The sequence below is a fragment of the Doryrhamphus excisus genome, linkage group LG2 (genome assembly GCF_037039965.1).
Source record: "Doryrhamphus excisus strain RoL-2023G ecotype Guam linkage group LG2, RoL_Dexc_Guam_v1.1, whole genome shotgun sequence".
Taxonomy (NCBI): Eukaryota; Metazoa; Chordata; class Actinopteri; order Syngnathiformes; family Syngnathidae; genus Doryrhamphus; species Doryrhamphus excisus.
In genome coordinates this window covers 29,201,460-29,223,160 of record NC_136358.1, presented here as the reverse complement: position 1 = coordinate 29,223,160, position 21,701 = coordinate 29,201,460, and the positions used below count along the sequence as shown (strand labels likewise).

Sequence of the window (21,701 nt, the reverse complement as noted above, 5' to 3'; positions counted from 1 at the left end):
GCAGGTACTGGGACCCGGGCCCCAGAGCGGACCCCATGGAGGACCAGAGGTACATCTGGGGGGGCTTCGCCTACCTGCAGGACATGATCGAGCACGGCATCATCAAAGTACACACCGGCCACGACTGGCCATTGGGGGTCTACGTGCAGCAGATGCCGTACCCGTGCTACGTGGACGACCTGTGAGTGGGACGCTAAACCGTACGGCACAGGAAAGGGAAACTAAAAGTCAGGACAAAAACACAAGCAGTGTTGTCATAGCGATGAGCTGCTGAGTCAGCAACAACAGCAACTGTAGTTTATGCTAAGTAAAAGACGCATGGCCTTCATACCAGCAGCAACGTTTGACATCAGGGGGTTGCCTACAGCCACATGTGTTCCACAGGCAATGTTTCTCGACCAGGCGCTAGTTAGACACCCACATTTATTCATTTGTGGCGCCGTCCTGGTTCTTCTCCCAGTTTCATGATCACGCTGAACCGCTGCTTCCCGATGTTCATGGTGCTGGCGTGGATCTACTCAGTGTCCATGACGGTGAAGAGCATCGTGTTGGAGAAGGAGCTGCGCCTCAAGGAGACCCTCAAGGCCATGGGCGTGGCAAACGGCGTCCTGTGGTGGACCTGGTTCATCGACAGCTTTGTTGTGATGGCGGCCAGCACGGCGCTGCTCACGTCCATCATCGTGGTGAGGAAGTGGAGGAGGCCAGGAGGTACTTTGGAGACAATGGCCGCCAATGAACCGTCTTCCATCTGCTGGTCTTTCCAGGGCGGCAAGGTGCTGAACTACAGCGACCCGCTGCTGGTGTTCTTCTTCCTGCTGACCTTCACGGTGGCGAGCATCATGCAGTGCTTCCTCATGAGCGTCTTCTTCAACAAGGCCAACCTGGCGGCGGCGTGCAGCGGCGTGGTCTACTTCACGCTCTACCTGCCTCACGTGCTCTGCTTCGCCTGGCAGGACCGCATCACCACCAACATGAAGCTCGCCGCCGTACGTCCACAAAACTTTTGTTTGACCTTAATAATGATGTGGAGTGCCTGAGAAAGTGCACACCAAGTTCATAAAAGCAGCAGCAGCTTATCGTCTTTTCTTCTTGTTGCTTTCTGACTGCTGTCCAGAGCCTTCTATCTCCGGTGGCGTTCGGCTTCGGGACGGAGTACCTGTCCCGCTACGAGGAGCAGGGTTTGGGTCTGCAGTGGGGCAACATCCAGACCAGCCCGCTGGAGAAGGACGGCTACTCCTTCCTTACCTCCATCCTCATGATGCTGCTGGACGCGGTGCTCTACGCCGTCCTGGCCTGGTACTTGGACCATGTCTTCCCAGGTGAGGCTGCCCCAACCTTCCTGAACGTTCCCAATGAAAGCAGAACCAACCCTAACGGCTCGCTGCTCCGTGGTCCCCACAGGACAGTACGGCATCGGGCGGCCCTTCTACTTCCCTTTGCAGCCGTCCTACTGGCACAAGGCTGCACCTTCTGGGGGTGACCATCCAGGTTGGAATGAAGGTTTTAGTGCTAAAAGTAGACTGGAAGCGCTAATGCATATGCTAATGTTTTGGCCTGTGGCACATTCCAAATACCAACAACAAGTTAGCAAAAATGGAAACATTTCAAGTAATTTTACAAGAATAAAGTCAAAATATTGAGAAAAAAGTAATGCTAATGCTAATGATGCTAATGCTAATGCTAATGATAATGGATTAATTTGATTTAAACATGCATCAGGTCCCAATGGAATACATCCCATAATCACTCCACAGTTCCCTGTCCAAAAGAGTAGGGAATCCAATGAAACCATTCCCATCACCAACCTGACCAACAGACGTCCCTGGTCTTTCTCCACCCAGCTCCTCCAGAGGCAGACAAAGTGGAGAAGGATGCCGAGAGTGGCGCCCCCCCGGACCCCGCCTGTAACGGCTCGGCCGGCAGGCAGAAAACCTGCAAGCACCAAAGCAAGCGAGAACGTCTGGAGAGGCAGAAGGAGTGGCTGAGGCGCCAGGAGGAAGAGGAGGAGGAGGGGGGGAAGCCTTCTAGCGACAATGAGGACTCTGGGAAGGATGAAGGTGAGGACGGCTTTTCTCCGGGTGGATGGATGGATGGATGGATGGATGGATGGATGGATGGATGGATGATGTTTATAATATTTATTAATGTTGTCATTTTCTCCTCTTACAGGCCTGCTGTTGTTTGAGCCGGACCCACTCGGTCTAGCCAAGGGGGTGCAGATCCAGGACCTGGTCAAGGTCTACAGTGGAGGCTCTCGCCCGGCCGTCGACCGTCTGAGCCTCAACTTCTACGAGGGCCAGATCACGTCCTTCCTGGGACACAATGGCGCTGGAAAAACCACCACCCTGTATGGAGGGGGGCATCATGGGACTTTTTTAGTGTCGGCTTTTTAGTGTCATGACTGTGTCTCCATCCAGGTCTATCCTGACCGGACTCTTCCCGCCTACATCTGGCACCGCCTACATCTACGGAAGAGACATCCGCACCAACATGGACACAATACGATCCTCGTTGGGAATGTGTCCTCAGTACAACATCCTCTTCAAGCAGTCAGTGGCTGATGTTGCAACACACCCACTCACCCACTGGACACTTTATTAGGCACACCTGCACATTGTAGCCTGACTGATTGATTGATTGCATTTCATATTCAAATTTAGAAAAGTGAAACATTGGAATGAAAATAAAAGATCCAAAAGATCTTTTCTTTATTTGTTATTGTAGGATGTCGACTCCCACATCAGAAAAGTGTGCATATGAAAATGTGTATGTCAGATTGAGCAACACATACGTATATTCATATATTCATTTCGTGGTTTTCCGGTTATGATTTGGAGTTTGCAAGCCAAGCGTGGTTGAGTCATTCTGGTTCGTGTCTGGGTTTCAGTCTGACGGTGGAGGAGCACATCCTCTTCTACTCGCTGCTGAAGGGTCGCACACAAGCGGAGGCGGAGAAGGAGGTTGAGGAAATGCTGGTGGACTTGGACCTGCCTCACAAGAGAGACGACCAAGCCCAGAACCTCTCAGGTGAGGATGGGCCTCTTGGCTGCACCGAAGACTTCCTGCCGTGACCTCACCGTCCTCGCTCTCCACAGGTGGCATGCAGAGGAAGCTGTCAGTTGCCATGGCGTTTGTCGGGGGCTCCAAAGTGGTCATCCTGGATGAGCCCACCTCAGGAGTGGACCCTTACTCTCGGAGGTCAATTTGGGACCTCCTGTTGAAATATAGATTTGGTACATACGGCGTAGAATGACACGGACGTCCATCGTGTCGTCAGTGTTAGGATGGATGTGATGTCCCACATCGGTGTGCAGGTCGCACGGTGATCCTGTCCACGCATCACATGGACGAGGCCGACCTGCTGAGCGACCGCGTCGCCATCATCTCCCAAGGCCGCCTGCACTGCTGCGGATCGCCCCTCTTTCTCAAGAACTGCTTTGGCGCCGGCTTCTACCTGACGCTGGTGCGCCGCATGAAGGAGCTCAGGAAGAAGGAGGTGAAGTCTACACCGGGGGGGTCCAAACCCCTCCAGGGGGGACCACATGGTGGGAAATGAAAGGATGCAACTTTGCTACTTTGATATTTTGTAAAGCAACACGGATATGCTAAGTAGTTCTAATTCAGGAAAAAACTGCATCCCAGCTCCGTCATATACCGTTACATACATGTACTATTATCAACTCATAATATTGGGTCATATAATACCATAACTTTTTAACGTAGTCTTCCCAAAATTACAACTTTATTTTATAGTTTCTCATAATATTCAGTAACTTTATACTACTTAAAACAACATTATTTTTCCTCATATTTTGTTATTCTTGTAAAATTGTGACTTTTTGTAATTTTCTCTCAGTATTTTGCCTTTATTCTTGTCAAATTACTGCTGATTTTCTATATTTGCTGTTGTGTGGATTTCTTTTTAAATATTTTAATTTAAAAACAGGAAAAAAAAAAAAGCAGCCACCGGCACCAAATGGCCCCTGGACGGCACTTTGGACACCCCTGATACAAATATTACTGATACATCATCATTATAAATCCAGCCTAATAATGTGTATGAAACATTTTCTACATTTACTGAATTAAAAACATGTCCTGACCCGATCTTCAGGATCGGGATCAGGGTCCGACCCGCTATATTTTTGAAGATCGGATAATATCAGCTTAGGTGCAGATTCTGGAAGATCTAGAAAGCTTTGTGCGTGTTATCTTGTGTAGCTGCTATGTAGCTGTTTCTTCTTTTCCCGCCAGAATGACTGCGACTGCGCTTCCGACTGTTCCTGCTCCTGCTCCATTTGCACCAGCTACAAGGACCAGTCCCAGAACCAGTGTCAGACCACAGACCGGGTCCTAGACGGTGAGGCTCACAAGTCCGTTCCTGTTTCAGATCAGGACTGTATGATGAGGACGTTCCTGATGTTCTTAGGGGACATCGACAGCATCAGCAGCCTCATCCACCACCATGTCCCCGAGGCCAAGCTGATTGAGGTCATAGGTCAGGAGATGACCTTCCTGCTCCCCAACCGCGGCTTCAAGCACCGCGCCTATGCCAGCCTCTTCCGGGAGCTGGAGGAGACGCTGGCCGACATGGGCCTCAGCAGCTTTGGCATCTCGGACACGTCCCTGGAGGAGGTACGACGTGCCACACGGGCCACCTTACAACTCCAGATGATGACTGATTGACTTGGAAAAATGATCATATCTCATCACGACATTTACCGCTTTCCTCAACTGTGATGCTTTCAGATATTCCTGAAGGTAACAGCCGATGGAGAAGCAGCAGCAACCAACGCCGCCACCGCTGGTAAATATTGTCACTTGACCCCGCCTCTCCCCGCCCACACCCATCACCTGTCACCTGTAGATGGTGGTGCTGCAGTGGAGAAGACGCTAAGGTCCGACACTGGAGAGCACATTTAGGAAGATCTGCTCCACGATGTCACCCGTCTTCGTTGCGGCGCCTAGTCGTGTCTCCCTTGTATCGTTTTAACACTTGGTCCTTCGCAGAGAGCTGTGATGCCGCGCAAGCTAACGGCGTTAGCCACACTGCCTTGGACTGCAGCCTCGGCAGGGGGTCCAGGCAGGTCAAAGGGGCGTGGCTGACCCTCAAGCAGTTTCACGCTGTGGTGGTCAAGAGGTTCCATCACGCCACCAGGAGCTGCAAGGACTTTGTGGCCCAGGTAAGAACTTAACAAAGCTAACAGCAGCAAATTGACGTCTTCTCTATTTCCAAATATTTAAACGTTAAAACGTTAAAAGTTATTTTGACTGAAGCTGCAGACGTTGTTCATCTCTCAGATTGTCCTGCCAGCCAGCTTCGTCCTCATCGCTCTCATCTTCACCACTGTCGTTCCTCCGTTTGGGGAGTACCCCAGTTTGACCTTGACCCCTTGGATGTACGGAGCACAGGTCACCTTCTTCAGGTCTGAGGCCGCAGGCCGGCATCTTTGTTCATCTAATACCGCCTGGACCTGGTCTGCTTCACATTGCCTTTTCGTTTCAGTAACGAGAAACCTTCCGACCCTTCCATGAGGCACTTCACTGAGCGCTTCCTCGGGAAACCCGGTCTCGGAACCCGCTGCATGGAGGGGGAACCGCTAGGGTGAGCACCCGGCTTTACAGATGCCATGTAGCACCAGTGAAGCTATCGCCAAACTCGCTAGAGTTCTTCTTGTGTTTCTCCTCCGTCCAGGATGTCCTGCGGTGGCGGCGGCGGTGGCGGCGGCGGTGGCGGCGGCGGTGGCGGCGGCGGTGGCGGCGGCGGTGGCGGCGGCGGCGGCGCGTCTGAGTGGGAGCGGCCTGACGTGGCTCCCGTGGCCCTCGACATGCTGCAGAGCCCTGAGTGGACCCAGAGGAACCCCTCCCCCTCCTGCCTGTGTAGCAGCAAGAAGAAGCTGACCATGATGCCCATCTGCCCCGTCGGCGCCGGAGGCCTCCCCCCACGCCAAAGACTGGAAGTCACGGGGGACACCATGCTGGATCTGACTGACCGCAACATCTCCGACTTCCTGGTCAAAACCTACCCAAGTCTCATCAGAACCAGGTGACCACAGCAACGAAGAACCGAATCAAATGTGTTCAATAGGTTTTCTAAACACGGATGCTCACCCCGGGACAGGATGTACAGCAGCTCGTAACTCCTCTCTCGTTTGTCCCACAGCTTGAAGAGCAAGTACTGGGTCAACGAGCAAAGGTAACGATCCGTCATCACAACAAAACAACCATCAGTCAGGCGCCCCCCTGCTGACGCCCCTCTGCCCAGATATGGTGGCCTGTCCGTCGGGGGGCAGCTGCCCATCCTGGACGTGGAGCCCCGAGACATTGAGAACGTTTTCCGTCAACTCGGCCAAATGCTGAACATCACGGCGGTAAAAACCAGACGACTCGCCGCATTTTTCCAGTCCATGAAAGGTGAATATGGTCCTTCTCCGGCAGGGGCGGCGTTCTCGAGCGGCGCTGAGGGAGCTGGGTCCTTTCCTACGATACATGGAGAGCGAATTCAACGTGAAGGTGGGCTTGTGTTGTCATGGTTACCCTTTGTTTAATCACGTCAAGTACAGCATTTCCTTATGGTGCAGACACTGGCCTTTATTTAGTCAGCTGCAGAAGGTACCAGGCATCTGGTCCGGAATAATAGTACAAAACATTCTTAATATTATGTTTACCCAAATTATTCATAATGATAATATCCCATTCCGGGTCCGGGTCGTGGGGGCAGCAGTCTCAGTCGGGAAGCCCAGACTTCCTGGTCTCTGGCCCTCCTCCAGGAGGACCCTTTTCTCAACGCGTACTGTGGGTGGGCTTATGTGTGGTCGCGGCTCTCCCTGCCAGGTGTGGTACAACAACAAAGGCTGGCACGCCATGGTGTCCTTCATGAACGTGGCCAACAACGCCATCCTGAGGGCCTTCCTGCCCACCAGCGCCAACCCCGTGGAGTTCGGCATCACCGCCACCAACCACCCGCTGAACCTCACCAAGGAGCAGCTGTCCGAGGTCACAGTGTGAGTATCCCATGCACTTTCCTTTCAGGCGTATTAGCAGCACCCATGCTAAGCTAACAATGCCGACTTATCATGGCCGCCGCCAGGCTGACCACGTCAGTGAACGCGGTGGTGGCCATCTGCGTCATCTTCGCCATGTCCTTCGTCCCCGCCAGCTTCGTCCTCTACCTCATCCAGGAGCGTGTGACCAAAGCCAAGCACCTGCAGTTTGTAAGCGGGGTCAGCCCCCTCGTTTACTGGCTGGCCAACTTCTTCTGGGACATGGTGAGGGCATCCTGGAGCCGTCTGATTCATGATGCTGGATTGATTGATTGTCCTGACCTTGGAGAGCCTTTCGTCTGCAGATCAACTACTCCATCAGCGCCGCCATGGTGGTCGGCATCTTCGTGGCCTTTGACAAAAAGTGCTACACGTCCCCGGCCAACCTGCCTGCTCTCGTAGCGCTGCTCCTGCTCTACGGGTAGGACCGGACATTTTTACACCGTCCTGCAGAGACATTTCATCTGTTCCAGGGTCAACCTGTGGCCATCAGAGATTAGCTGGAAATGCTTTCAGTCACGTTTAAACATCTCATGCAAGTCATGCAAGGGATTGCTGAGTGATACTGTCTAGTGGTCTTTTATTGATATTGCGTATCATATTGATCATCTGCGGGATGCTTTCCATTATCTCAAGTTGGATGGACATCAGTGGTTCTATGGTTATCATCACAGTCCCCCCATTTTACAATCACTGGTCACAAACAAGTACTAAAAAAGCCAAAGTGACAGCAGCAGCTTTAATCCTGACTGAGCTGAGCTGACATCTCACGAGATTTACTGGTGTTTCCTGTCGGAGGTTCGGCTGTGCTGCACTGACTCGTGTTCCTCCTGGCAGGTGGTCTGTGACGCCCATGATGTACCCCATGTCCTACATGTTCAGCATCCCCAGCACGGCCTACGTGTCTCTGTCCTGCATCAACCTGTTCATCGGCATTAACAGCAGCGCCATCACTTTTATCCTGGAGCTTTTTGACAACAACAGAGTAAGGACAAGCTCTCTCTGTTCCACCATGAGGTGCAGTGGGCCTTTTTGGCCACCAGAGGGCAAAAGAGTACACAGTGTTAACCAGGAAAGGGGATGTGGTCCATGTGGTGCTCTTTCAATATGGCAGGGGTGTCCAAAGTACCGGGGGCCGTTTGAAACCTGCAGCTGTTTTTCTATTGGCTCACAGCATATTCTAAAAATTATTTGTCAAACTATTAAGAAAAAATTGTATCATTTAATGAGAAATTTGAAATGTTAATGAAAAAGGACGTAAGGTGCTTGTCGGCCACAAGAGGGCAGCATAACTACACAGTGAAACAAGAAATTCCATTTCCTCATGTTTTGATGTTCTGGTCCAATATGGCGACATTGACTCTAACCTGTGTGTGTGTGTGTGTGTTTACCAGTCCCTGCTGATGTTTAACGAGTGGCTGAAGAAAGGTCTGCTCCTCTTCCCACACTTCTGCTTGGGCCGAGGCCTGATTGACATGGCGATGAACCAGGCAGTCACCGACGTCTACGTCCGATTCGGTAATCCCGCAGCCCGTAAACGCACCAACAGGGCGTGTAGTGATGTGCGTCTTTGTGTGTTTGCAGGAGAGGAGCACTTGGAAGACCCGTTCCGTTGGGACTTTGTGGGCAAGAACGTTTGCTTCATGGCAGTGGAAGGTTTCGTCTACTTTCTTCTCAACCTCCTCATCCAGTACCACTTCTTCCTGGACCACTGGTAAGGAACTGGTGACCCCAGTCCACATTTTCTTCTCGTCTCACCCAAGATAAGATGGTCCTGCTCGACTGGGAACACGGTGGTTTGTGTGTCTGTAGCACAAACGAGGACCTAATGCACTTGTCCCTTCATGATCTTCTCGCCGCTTCTTTAGGATATCGGATGACCACCGGGTCCCAGTGGAGGACGAGGATGACGACGTGGCGTGTGAGCGTCGCAGGATCTACGACGGGGGCAGCAAGTTGGACATCCTGCAGATCAAAGATCTTTCCAAGGTGGAAGCCAGACCTCTCACCCCCCCGACACACCTGATGTGGACTTGACGTGTTTTTCTCACAGACCTACGTGGGCAGGACGACGGCGGCTGTGGACCACATCTGCGTGGGCGTTCCGGCTGGAGAGGTGACAACGCTAAGAGACTGACTTGCGGTTTTGGTGAAGTCCACCATCAACACTGTTCTCCATGTCCCTTGTCCTCCAAGTGTTTTGGACTTTTAGGGGTCAACGGCGCCGGGAAGACCACAACCTTCAAAATGCTGACTGGCGACACTGACGTCAGCTTTGGGGACGCCACCGTGGTCGGTTACAGGTAAGCAAAGTACTACATCAAAACAAAATGGCGGACACGTTAGCCAGCCACGTGAGCTAGCATTAGCAATGTTTGGCTATTATATTGTGTAAAGTGTGTCTTCGTGTTTGTGCAGCATCCTGACCGATCTTCTGGACGTGCACCAGAACATGGGGTACTGCCCGCAGTTTGATGCCATTGACGAGCTCCTGACGGGCAGGGAGCACCTTTACCTGTACGCCCGCCTCAGGGGGGTCCCAGAGGGGGAGATCCCCAGGGTGAGTTCCTGCACGGTTCTCATCCAGGATGCATTCAAATGCAAAGTAAGAAGTGGCGTCATTAGGCCTTTTTTAGGGGGGGGGGGGGGCTTCAGACCCCCTAAAATAATTTGATATTTTTTATTGATTAAAAAATATAAAAAAAATAAAACAATTAAATAATACATTTAATAACAATTAATAATAATTATACATTGTTAATAAAAATATTTTTAAAAATCTGACAAATTAAATTTAATTTAAATTTACAAATTTAATAAAAAGCAGGCTAATAAGTAATCCAATAAGCAGGCTCATACTAGCTTACTACTAATAATCAGAACCTAGTGACGCCCCTGAAAGTAAAGTCCGTGTAAGTCTGTTGAAACTTCACTTTATGCCCTCATTGTGCGTGCAAGGACAAATTTTGTGGATTATAATAAATAATAAAGTTATTGTGGGAAATAATGCCAAAAGTATATTATCCTGCTAGAGCAGGGGTGACCATTACGTGGATCGCAAGAGCATTGTGGGTAATCGCAAAAAAAAAAAAAAAAGTTGGCGCCAGTCTATCATCTGACCTGACCTTTCGCTGACACACGGGTCACTACGCATGCGCACACACCCGTGCTAAGTACCGCTAAACTCTAGCAAGCTAGCGAGTAAGAATGGGGATAAAAATGCGTGGAAAAGCTTAACCAACTAAAAAGCCATACGGAGTATGGATGGCTTCTTTTTTAATGTCATTCTCGAAGTGCGTTTGCCTCATTTGTCAGTCTACAATGGCTTTACCGAAGAAGAGAGACGTGGACTGTTCCTAAAACCTAGCACACCGAGTTCCCTCCGAAAAGCGAGCTGAGAAGGAGGAAAGTGAAGAACTAAAATCCCAGTGGAGGAAAGTGAAGAACTAAAATCCCAGTGGAGGAAAGTGAAGAACTAAAATCCCAGTGGAGGAAAGTGAAGAACTAAAATCCCAGTGGAGGAAAGTGAAGAACTAAAATCCCAGTTGTCCGGACAGCAGTCGTTTTCCACACATCTAATTTCCCGATGCATCCCCGGCTGGTTCCATGCGGTAAGTAAGTAAGGTCCTGACAAAACTAATGTACACAGTTGTATTGTGCAATATAGCCCGATGCAGTAATGCTAAGTACATATAAAATAATTCTCAATATATTTATAAATAATATGTTTAGCATTTTTAGTAGGTGGTAGATCATTTTGAGTCGGTCATGCACCCGTGGTCATTGTCGTAAAGTAAACGTCAAATGACAACTTATATCTAATAAGCTACATTACACATGCCGTTGTTATGAATGGGAAATGATGAGGAACAGCAGGGGCGTCACTAGGTTCTAGGACGGGGGGGGGGGGGGGCTTAGCTCCCTGGAGATGCACAGGATATGAATGAATGTAGTAGACATTCAAAAAAAATCCCCAAAAATCTAAATATCCCAAAAACAAATAAGGAACAAGAAGCGGGATATAACTTTCCCACTTTTGGACAGATTTAGTAGAGATACTCAATAGCTTTAGGCCACCATTAAATGTACACAAGTACACACAATCTATACTGCAAAACCAGTGGACAGTGATCAATGATATAATAATCATTATATTATTCATTAGCCCATTATTATTACTATCAACATTATTCTTCTCATTATTACTACTACTACTACTAGTAGTAGTTGTATAGTATTAGCCCGTTTTTGCCCTATTATATGAAATTTGTCAAAGATTTTTTCTGTAAAAAAAATCTATAAAAAATATCAAAATATTTAGGGGGGCTTAAGAACACAAAATAGGCCTAATGACGCCACTGAGTAACAGTAAGTATCCAAGTACAATGGAAGTAACAATAAATTAAATAACAATAATTGTAAATAAAAATAAATTTCATGAATGAATAAATATTTCTAAAATATTTTTGCAAAAAATGTCACGCAAGTTATGTTTAACAAATGAAGTTATTATGTATTAAATTAATTGAGCATAGTAATTTATATTACAATATTGTTATTGTTGTTTATATTTTTTATAACTATAATACAAATGACTGCTATTTAGGTTGCACAGTGGTGGCTGGGAATGGTTGTTTGTCTACATGTGCCCTGGGTTGTCAGCTGGGATAGGCTCCAGCATACCCCCACCCTAGCGAGGATAAGGAGTAGAAAACGAATGAATGTTTTATTTGAAAATATATATTTTTCATTGTTATTTGACTTTTGTCATTTTTACCTAAACTGCAGCCATTCATTCATTTTCTACCGCTTATCCTCACGAGGGTCGTGGCGGTGCTGGAGCCTATCCCAGCTGTCTTTGGCGGGGTCCACCTGACTGACTGACTGAGCATGCTCCCCCTGCAGGTGGCCGAGTGGGGCATCCAGAAACTGGGCCTGTCGGAGTACGCCAGCCGCCTCGCTGGCACCTACAGCGGCGGAAACAAGCGCAAACTCTCCACCGCCATCGCCATGATCGGTTGCCCAGCCTTGGTTCTGCTGGTGAGCGCCTTAATCGTGTCCACTGACGTCTGTGGGACGCGTGGAATCCTGCCAAGTGTCATCCTGCGTGTGCTATGTCACGTGTGTTCAGGATGAGCCCACCACGGGGATGGACCCTCATTCCCGACGCTTCCTGTGGAACGCCATCCTGAGCATCATACGAGACGGGCGGGCCGTGGTGTTGACGTCGCACAGGTCAGCGGTTTAGCAGCGACACCACCAAAGATGATGATGATGATGATGATGTCACTATACTTCCTGTTGTTGTCCACCAGCATGGAGGAGTGTGAGGCCCTCTGCACCAGACTTGCCATCATGGTCAACGGAAGCTTCAAGTGTCTGGGAACCATCCAGCACCTCAAATACAAGTCAGACTTTTCCATGTCCGCCATTCCATAGCGTACTTATGCTTACTTACACTCACTTACTTATACTTACTTAGCCAAAAACATAAAACCACATTTAACGTTGTGGCTACGCTGATGTGTATAATATATGCTAATGTATGACAGTGATATGTATAGTATATGATAACGAATGACAGTGATATGTACGTATAATATATGCCAATGTATGACAGTGATATGTATAGTATATGATAACGTATGACAGTGATATGTACGTATAATATATGCCAATGTATGACAGTGATATGTATAGTATATGATAAGGAATGACAGTGATATGTACGTATAATATATGCCAATGTATGACAGTGATATGTATAGTATATGATATGGAATGACAGTGATATGTACGTATAATATATGCCAATGTATGACAGTGATATGTATAGTATATGATAAGGAATGACAGTGATATGTACGTATAATATATGCCAATGTATGACAGTGATATGTATAGTATATGATAAGGAATGACAGTGATATGTACGTATACGTAATATATGCTAATGTATGACAGTGATATGTATAGTATATGATAACGAATGACAGTGATATGTATAATCATGATAACGTATGACAGTGATATGTATATTTTATATATATTATGCTAACGTGTGTCAACATCTCATCAGACAGGAACTAGTACCTACATTTGAGTCCTCACTAGATTTGTCTTTTGTATTGGATGCCGCAGGTTTGGCGACGGCTATGTGGTGACCATGAAGGTCAAGGCGGCCAAAGCGGGCGTGCTTCCGGAGCTGGAGCCCGTGGAGGAATTCATGGAGAGCAGTTTTCCAGGCTGCGTCCAGCGGGAGAAGCATTACAATACGCTGCAGTACGAGATTGCATCCTCCTCGCTGGCCAGGATCTTCCAGCTGGTCGTGGCCAACAAGGACCGACTCAGCATCGAGGACTACTCCGTCTCTCAGACCACGCTGGACCAGGTAGGACAAATATATCCTATCTAGCCATGACTTTGGATGGATGCATGGATCAGTAGTTAGAATCATTGAATGCAAAATGTAGCTTTTTATTGAGGATCTTCTTCAAACACTGACCAACAGCAACACATCCTAACGTCCACAACCATGTCCCAAAACATCCTTGGTGTTCCTTCAGGTGTTCGTCAACTTCGCCAAGCAGCAGACGGCAGAGGACGACGCGGTCACGTTGCGGAGACGCGGCGCCGGCAGACCCAAAGATCTGAAAAAAATCTCACCTGTCAAGAGGAAAACTTAAGTGGGACTGTGATGTAAAACCATCGTTGTGATGTATTTCCATGCATGTATGAATATGTATGAATATGTACATACTGTACAAGCAACACGCTACCTGCACTACTTTTGTAATAATGCATATTTCTACGACAAAGCACAGACTGTAGATTTACATAAAGCGGCATTAAATGTTTTAATATTAACATCATCTCTGGAGGAGGTGCAGCGTGTCGTTTTTTTTTCCTTCACTTTTTCAACTTGCTTTTAATGCACTTTTCTGTCAAAAATAAAAGTGGAAACCTCACACACACTCAACAGGGGACCCAGACGCATCCAAAAATGGCATAAAATGTAAAAGTTTGAGGGCGGTCATTTTTGACAAAAAACGTAAGGGGTTAGTATGTCGTTTTTTTTTTCTTGATTTTTTAAAACTTGCTTAAAAAGCACTTTTCTGTCAAAAATAAAAGTGGAAACCTCACACACACACTCAACAGGGGACCCAGAAGCATCCAAAAATGACATAAAATGCCAGATTTTGATTTGGTGATTTTTGACAAAAAACGTAAGGGGTTAGTATGGCGTTTTTTTCATTTTTTTCAACTTGCTTCTAAAGCACTTTTCTGTCAAAAATAAAAGTGGAAACCTCACACACACTCAACAGGGGACCCAGAAGCATCCAAAAATGGCATAAAATGTAAAAGTTTGAGGGCGGTCATTTTTGACAAAAAACGTAAGGGGTTAGTATGTCATTTTTTGTCATTTTTTTCAACTTGCTTAAAAAGCACTTTTCTGTCAAAAATCAAAGTGGAAACCTCACACACACTCAACAGGGGACCCAGAAGCATCCAAAAATGACATAAAATGCCAGATTTTGATTTGGTGATTTTTGACAAAAAACGTAAGGGGTTAGTATGGCGTTTTTTTCATTTTTTTCAACTTGCTTCTAAAGCACTTTTCTGTCAAAAATAAAAGTGGAAACCTCACACACACTCAACAGGGGACCCAGACGCATCCAAAAATGGCATAAAATGTAAAAGTTTGAGGGCGGTCATTTTTGACAAAAAACGTAAGGGGTTAGTATGTCGTTTTTTTTTTCTTGATTTTTTAAAACTTGCTTAAAAAGCACTTTTCTGTCAAAAATCAAAGTGGAAACCTCACACACACTCAACAGGGGACCCAGAAGCATCCAAAAATGACATAAAATGCCAGATTTTGATTTGGTGATTTTTGACAAAAAACGTAAGGGGTTAGTATGGCGTTTTTTTCATTTTTTTCAACTTGCTTCTAAAGCACTTTTCTGTCAAAAATAAAAGTGGAAACCTCACACACACTCAACAGGGGACCCAGAAGCATCCAAAAATGGCATAAAATGCCAGATTTTGATTTGGTGATTTTTGACAAAAAACGTAAGGGGTTAGTATGTCGTTTTTTTTTTCTTGATTTTTTAAAACTTGCTTAAAAAGCACTTTTCTGTCAAAAATAAAAGTGGAAACCTCACACACACTCAACAGGGGCCCCAGAAGCATCCAAAAATGGCATGAAATGTAAAAGTTTGAGGGCGGTCATTTTTGACAAAAAACGTAAGGGGTTAGTATGTCATTTTTTGTCATTTTTTTCAACTTGCTTAAAAAGCACTTTTCTGTCAAAAATCAAAGTGGAAACCTCACACACACTCAACAGGGGACCCAGAAGCATCCAAAAATGACATAAAATGCCAGATTTTGATTTGGTGATTTTTGACAAAAAACGTAAGGGGTTAGTATGGCGTTTTTTTCATTTTTTTCAACTTGCTTCTAAAGCACTTTTCTGTCAAAAATAAAAGTGGAAACCTCACACACACTCAACAGGGGACCCAGAAGCATCCAAAAATGGCATAAAATGCCAGATTTTGATTTGGTGATTTTTGACAAAAAACGTAAGGGGTTAGTATGTCGTTTTTTTTTTTCTTGATTTTTTAAAACTTGCTTAAAAAGCACTTTTCTGTCAAAAATAAAAGTGGAAACCTCACACACACTCAACAGGGGCCCCAGAAGCATCCAAAAATGGCATGAAATGTAAAAGTTTGAGGGCGGTCATTTTTGACAAAAAACGTAAGGGGTTAGTATGTCATTTTTTGTCATTTTTTTCAACTTGCTTAAAAAGCACTTTTCTGTCAAAAATCAAAGTGGAAACCTCACACACACTCAACAGGGGACCCAGAAGCATCCAAAAATGACATAAAATGCCAGATTTTGATTTGGTGATTTTTGACAAAAAACGTAAGGGGTTAGTATGTCGTTTTTTTCATTTTTTTCAACATGCTTAAAAAGCACTTTTCTGTCAAAAATAAAAGTGGAAACCTCACACACACTCAACAGGGGACCCAGAAGCATCCAAAAATGACATAAAATGCCAGATTTTGATTTGGTGATTTTTGACAAAAAACGTAAGGGGTTAGTATGTCGTTTTTTTCATTTTTTTCAACATGCTTAAAAAGCACTTTTCTGTCAAAAATAAAAGTGGAAACCTCACACACACTCAACAGGGGACCCAGAAGCATCCAAAAATGGCATAAAATGCCAGATTTTGATTTGGTGATTTTTGACAAAAAACGTAAGGGGTTAGTATGTCGTTTTTTTCATTTTTTTCAACTTGCTTCTAAAGCACTTTTCTGTCAAAAATAAAAGTGGAAACCTCACACACACTCAACAGGGGACCCAGAAGCATCCAAAAATGGCATAAAATGTAAAAGTTTGAGGGCGGTCATTTTTGACAAAAAACGTAAGGGGTTAGTATGTCGTTTTTTTTTTTCTTCATTTTTTCAACTTGCTTCTAAAGCACTTTTCTGTCAAAAATAAAAGTGGAAACCTCACACACACTCAACAGGGGACCCAGAAGCATCCAAAAATGGCATGAAATGCCAGATTTTGATTTGGTGATTTTTGACAAAAAACGTAAGGGGTTAGTATGTCGTTTTTTTTTCTTGATTTTTTAAAACTTGCTTAAAAAGCACTTTTCTGTCAAAAATAAAAGTGGAAACCTCACACACACTCAACAGGGGCCCCAGAAGCATCCAAAAATGGCATGAAATGTAAAAGTTTGAGGGCGGTCATTTTTGACAAAAAACGTAAGGGGTTAGTATGTCATTTTTTGTCATTTTTTTCAACTTGCTTAAAAAGCACTTTTCTGTCAAAAATCAAAGTGGAAACCTCACACACACTCAACAGGGGACCCAGAAGCATCCAAAAATAGCATAAAATGCCAGATTTTGATTTGGTGATTTTTGACAAAAAACGTAAGGGGTTAGTATGTCGGTTTTTTTTTTCTTGATTTTTTAAAACTTGCTTAAAAAGCACTTTTCTGTCAAAAATAAAAGTGGAAACCTCACACACACTCAACAGGGGACCCAGAAGCATCCAAAAATGACATAAAATGCCAGATTTTGATTTGGTGATTTTTGACAAAAAACGTAAGGGGTTAGTATGTCGTTTTTTTCATTTTTTTCAACTTGCTTCTAAAGCACTTTTCTGTCAAAAATAAAAGTGGAAACCTCACACACACTCAACAGGGGACCCAGAAGCATCCAAAAATGGCATAAAATGTAAAAGTTTGAGGGCGGTCATTTTTGACAAAAAACGTATGTCGTTTTTTTTTCCTTCATTTTTTTCAACTTGCTTCTAAAGCACTTTTCTGGTCAAAAAAACAGGGGAAACCTCACACACACCCAACAGGGGCCCCAGAAGCATCCAAAAATGGCATAAAATGCCAGAGTTTGAGGGTGGTGATTTTTGACAAAAAACGTAAGGGGTTAGTATGTCGTTTTTTTTTCCATTTCATTTTTTTTCATTTTTTCAACTTGGTTGTGTGTGAGGTTTCCTCTGTTTTTTTGACCAGAAAAAAGCATTAGAAGCAAATTGAAAAAACCAAGAACCAAGCAAATCAGGTCAGTGGACCTTCAGCTGCTTTCCAAATTGTGCAGGAGCTATTTGTCCCCAGTAAAACCATTACCATTAGCATTAGCATTAGCATTAGCATTAATTGTGAGCTGAAAGTTGATGGTTTTGTCAGGATGCGAATGTCAGAGAAGAAGAAGAGTCGGTTCCAACCGGACTTACCCCCTCAGGCGTGGTCTTCCGTCTTGATCACGTGAAAGAGAGTGACGTTGAAAAGGACCTGGTGTCCGTTGTTCCAGCCGTAGAGGGCTCGTTCCCGGGCGTTGTAGTCCAGCATGGACATGTGGAAGTACTGGTTGTGGAAGGGAATGTCCGTGTACTCGTAGCTGGCCGTCTTGGTGGAGTAGGCGTAGTACACCTTGGCGCCCGTCAGGTGGGAGTTGGTGATGTAGAGCGTCCCGCAGATCATGAAGGCCTCTCCGGCGTTGCGCTTGGAGTACTCGGTGTTCCACGTGTTGAGGACCTGCAGCGTGTCCGGGTTCAGCTGGCTGACCACGATGTTGCCGGCGTTCTGGTTGGTGGCGTACACGGCCCACAGGCCCAGCTCGTCCGCCATCAGGTCGATGTCGGAGAAGCCCCCCCAGGTGTACGGGTACACGTTATGGAAGCCGGCCGACTCCAGCGCCCGCTGTGTGACCACGCGGCCCATCTGGAAGCTGTAGCGCACCACGATGTTGCTTTGCATCTTGTTGTAGTACAGCGACCCGTTGTAGACCACATGGTTGGTCCCGGCCCACTTGAAAGGCAGGTTGTACGTCCTGGACTCCGCCCCCGCCATGAAATCGGCCATGGTTTTGTACTCTTTGACCATCTTGTTGTTGGTGTAGCCGTCCATGTACCAAACCTGAAGCACACGCAAGCTTGACCTTCTGGGAGGACGTGAACGCCTCGCTCGTGCGGCCGACTCACCTTGCTGGTTTTTGGAGGCGCTTGCGGGTCCGTCATCCAAGCCCCAAACCTGGTCCCCGACGTCTTCACTGTGAGGGGGCCGGTGATCTTCATCAGCTTGCCGCAGGCTACAAACAAACATCAAAAAGTGCTGAGACTCTTTTTCTTCTGCTGAACCCAAGGGCGTGGGGCGTTCATTGGACTCCGGGAATGTCGGCGCTAACCGAGCATGTCCTTAAAACCCCCAGAGGAACAATCATTTGAATCAGGAGTCCACTCACTAAGTTTGCTCATGCAACTCTGCAGACGGTTTTCCAAGGCGAGGACCTTCTGGTGCAGCTCCTCGTAGTCATACGTTCCCATCTCCTCCTGGAAGCCCAGCAACACGCCGGACAGATTTCGGATCTCGTCTTTGAATTGGGAGACGAGCCTGGCGTCCGTCTTGAACTGCTCCAGCACAGGAATCAACGGCTGGAGGGAGTCCATCTTGTCTTTTAGCTCCTGGAATACACATCAGGAATAGCATGGGACACGCCAGGAGTATGCTGGAATGATCTGGGAGTACCATGCGAGTCCAAGTACCTTGAAGTTTTTGTTGGCCAGCGTCTTCCTTTCGGAGTCCATCTGTCGGAACTTGGAGCGTAGACCTTTGATCTGGCTCTCCATCCTCATGATGTACTGGAAATCCCTCTGAGTGCGCAGGTTCAAGACCTCGATGGACTGCGTCATGTTCTGGACCTTTTTGGGGAGCAATCAGGCAGCAGAATATGGATATCTCCAACCAGCATAAACATTTCAATTCAGCAGCATTGTCCAGGAACAGGAAGAGGAACAGGAAGAGGAACACCTGGAACACTTGGAAACAACACCTGGTGGGGGGGGGTTACCTTTCTTAAATTTCACTTTGGGTTTGGGCAATTCATTATTAAATGATATTAAATATTATATGGCAACCGGAAGTGCCCCCCTAACATGCAGGTGTGTGTGTGTGAGCACGTGCCTTCTCCAGCAGCTGACGTAGCTGTTGTCCTTTGGCGTCTCTGGAACACAAGCTCTGGCCCGGTGCCACCACGGTACACACGCAGCGGCCGTCGGCATCGTGGGCCGAGCTGTAGACCTGCCATCCCTCCCTCGGCCTGATGGTCTGCACGCACGACAGCAAAGACAACATTTCCGTGTTCAACATGGCGTCCTGCTGCGCTAACAAGCATGCTTAGCGTGGTTAGCGTGGGAGGCGAGCATAGAAGAAGAGCTAAGGACACAAAGTTGGACCTGAGCGGACGCTTGGCTGCTGCTTTTCATTCTAGGAGTATATCTCACTCCTCGTCGCTTCAGGACAACTTCCTCCTTCTGATGAGTGACAGGCCCCGCCTCCGAGTACACACGTGTACACGAAAGCCCCGACCCCCCAACCCCCCCCCCCGGCAAGCAGCTTCCTTCCTGTTCTTTGGCCACAAGTTGGCATCAACCTTGCAAGCATCAGACGTTCATTCTGCTCCTCACTTATATTTAGCACATCTTCCGGACTACAAGTCACATGACTTTGCTGTTCCTAAGACTACTGCTTATCCTCACGAGGGTCGACTTACAAATGAAATATACGTCATTTGACAGACAGCCACAAGAGGGCACTGTAGACTTTCACACCGATATCTCCTACTGCTTCTACACCTTAACGATTCAATATTTAAACAGTAGATTTAGCTTACAAAGACAACTGAAAACAGAACACAAACACCCCCCCCCCCCCAAAAAAGAGAATATTATTCTTACTCTTGTTTGGAGTAAGTGACAAAGTTTATGTGTATCTGAATAAGCATTGTGTTAGCATATCTTCCACCTATTCAGCCTGTTCTCTATCCTTTTATTGTACAACTTGCCTTCCAAGAGGACCTAATGTCTGTTTTGGTCAAGTACTTTGGAAAATAAATTACCCACAAAAATACCACTTATACTCCAGTGCGACTTATGTATGTTTTTTCTACCTAATTATTCATTTTTGGCCTTGTAGTCCTTATAGTCCAGAAAATACAGTATACATATATATATCCATCCATTTTCTATGGATATCTTTGCCAGGGTTGCAGGGGCATGCTGGAGCCTATACCAGCTGACAAAAGGCGGGGTCCACCCTGGACTGGTGGCCAATACCTATGGACAATTTGGAGTGGCCAATGAAGCTAACAAGCTAACATGTTTTTGGGATGGGGGAGGAAAGTGGAGTACCCGGAGAACCCCCCCCCCCCACACACACACACGGGGAGAACATGCAAACTCCCCAAGAGACTCCCAAGAGGAGATTCCAACCCAGGTCTTCCTGTCTCCTGACTGTGTGGCCTGCATGCTAACCACTCAACCACCGGTCTGAGTCGTGTCATCAAAAGTTTAGACACATGTTCACATTGAACAGCATGGGAAAGTGTCTCTAAACATTTGACTTTTGATAGAATGTATGAATACTATAAATGATACTTTGACTGACAGCATAGTAGTGTGATTTGTATGATGATATATTCACTGTCATGGATATTACTTTTTTTTTTAAATAAGAGAAACAGAAATTGCTTCTTTTTGTTGGAAAAAATGAACAATTTAAAGATGTATGCTTATGATTGGCCAGCAATGTTTACATCTTACTCAGTATAATATACTAAACATATTATATTTGCTATAATATTTTTGTAATCATTTTTTTAGATCCATTCTTTCCACTGTAAAATAATTTCTCCAGAGATGTATAAAGTCAAGTTACTATCACGTATAAACACAATAAGACAATACAAAGTCATAACACTTCATAAAGTCAGCAATCATGCACGAATATCACTGATAGTCGTGTGGTCAGTGAACTCACCACAGACGGCCAGCACCCGAACAGCAGCAGAACCAGGAGAGGCTTCAGGACCACGGACAGTGTCAACATCCTGCCTGCAACTTCAAAACTCAAACTAAAACATACAAAAATAAAGATCATATAAGCGAAATGTTCCCAAATGTTCCCAAATGTTACTTTGTCCTCGTGCTGGGCAGCCTGTGGTGGGCGTGGTCAAACCGGGATAAATAAATCTATGAAATATTAAGAAATCAATCCTCCAAACGCCCCACGCCACGTCAGGTCAGGAGTCCCGCTGGTTCTGGTTTTGGTCCAGGTGGCGGTCCGGGTCCAGGACTCAG

At 46.3% G+C, this 21,701-nt stretch overlaps 2 protein-coding genes across 3 annotated transcripts in view; one reads left to right on the top strand and one right to left on the bottom strand.

The window, feature by feature from the left end:
• The window catches only part of abca4b (ATP-binding cassette, sub-family A (ABC1), member 4b), a 22,005-nt gene extending 8,084 nt beyond the window's left edge, over positions 1-13,921 (top strand). The window contains 36 exon segments of the mRNA XM_078789090.1: positions 5-181; positions 461-683; positions 765-986; positions 1,115-1,319; positions 1,402-1,488; positions 1,842-2,057; positions 2,170-2,347; positions 2,418-2,549; positions 2,888-3,027; positions 3,096-3,233; positions 3,315-3,496; positions 4,255-4,360; positions 4,430-4,635; positions 4,750-4,807; positions 5,011-5,183; positions 5,302-5,426; positions 5,507-5,634; positions 5,773-6,046; positions 6,164-6,196; positions 6,266-6,371; positions 6,439-6,513; positions 6,835-7,004; positions 7,091-7,268; positions 7,349-7,464; positions 7,881-8,028; positions 8,438-8,561; positions 8,628-8,757; positions 8,912-9,032; positions 9,097-9,159; positions 9,240-9,346; positions 9,462-9,603; positions 11,949-12,083; positions 12,175-12,278; positions 12,359-12,451; positions 13,185-13,434; positions 13,610-13,921. Of these exon segments, the coding sequence (XP_078645216.1) occupies positions 5-181; positions 461-683; positions 765-986; positions 1,115-1,319; positions 1,402-1,488; positions 1,842-2,057; positions 2,170-2,347; positions 2,418-2,549; positions 2,888-3,027; positions 3,096-3,233; positions 3,315-3,496; positions 4,255-4,360; positions 4,430-4,635; positions 4,750-4,807; positions 5,011-5,183; positions 5,302-5,426; positions 5,507-5,634; positions 5,773-6,046; positions 6,164-6,196; positions 6,266-6,371; positions 6,439-6,513; positions 6,835-7,004; positions 7,091-7,268; positions 7,349-7,464; positions 7,881-8,028; positions 8,438-8,561; positions 8,628-8,757; positions 8,912-9,032; positions 9,097-9,159; positions 9,240-9,346; positions 9,462-9,603; positions 11,949-12,083; positions 12,175-12,278; positions 12,359-12,451; positions 13,185-13,434; positions 13,610-13,729 (5,185 nt within the window). The 3' untranslated portion in view covers positions 13,730-13,921.
• On the bottom strand, positions 12,930-21,701 carry LOC131109391 (noelin-3-like). 2 transcript variants are annotated; one of them, XM_058061342.2, is made up of 7 exons: positions 21,382-21,701; positions 19,528-19,671; positions 19,110-19,265; positions 18,809-19,028; positions 18,549-18,655; positions 17,802-18,483; positions 12,930-13,709 (listed from the first exon to the last, which is right to left on the bottom strand). In XM_058061342.2, the coding sequence occupies exons 1-6, from the start codon at positions 21,499-21,501 to the stop codon at positions 17,806-17,808; spliced, it is 1,425 nt and encodes a 474-aa protein (XP_057917325.2). In that variant the 5' UTR covers positions 21,502-21,701; the 3' UTR covers positions 12,930-13,709; positions 17,802-17,805. The 2 variants fall into 2 exon arrangements, with proteins under 2 accessions (XP_057917325.2, XP_057917326.2); XM_058061343.2 differs by lacking the exon at positions 21,382-21,701 and adding an exon at positions 19,800-19,881.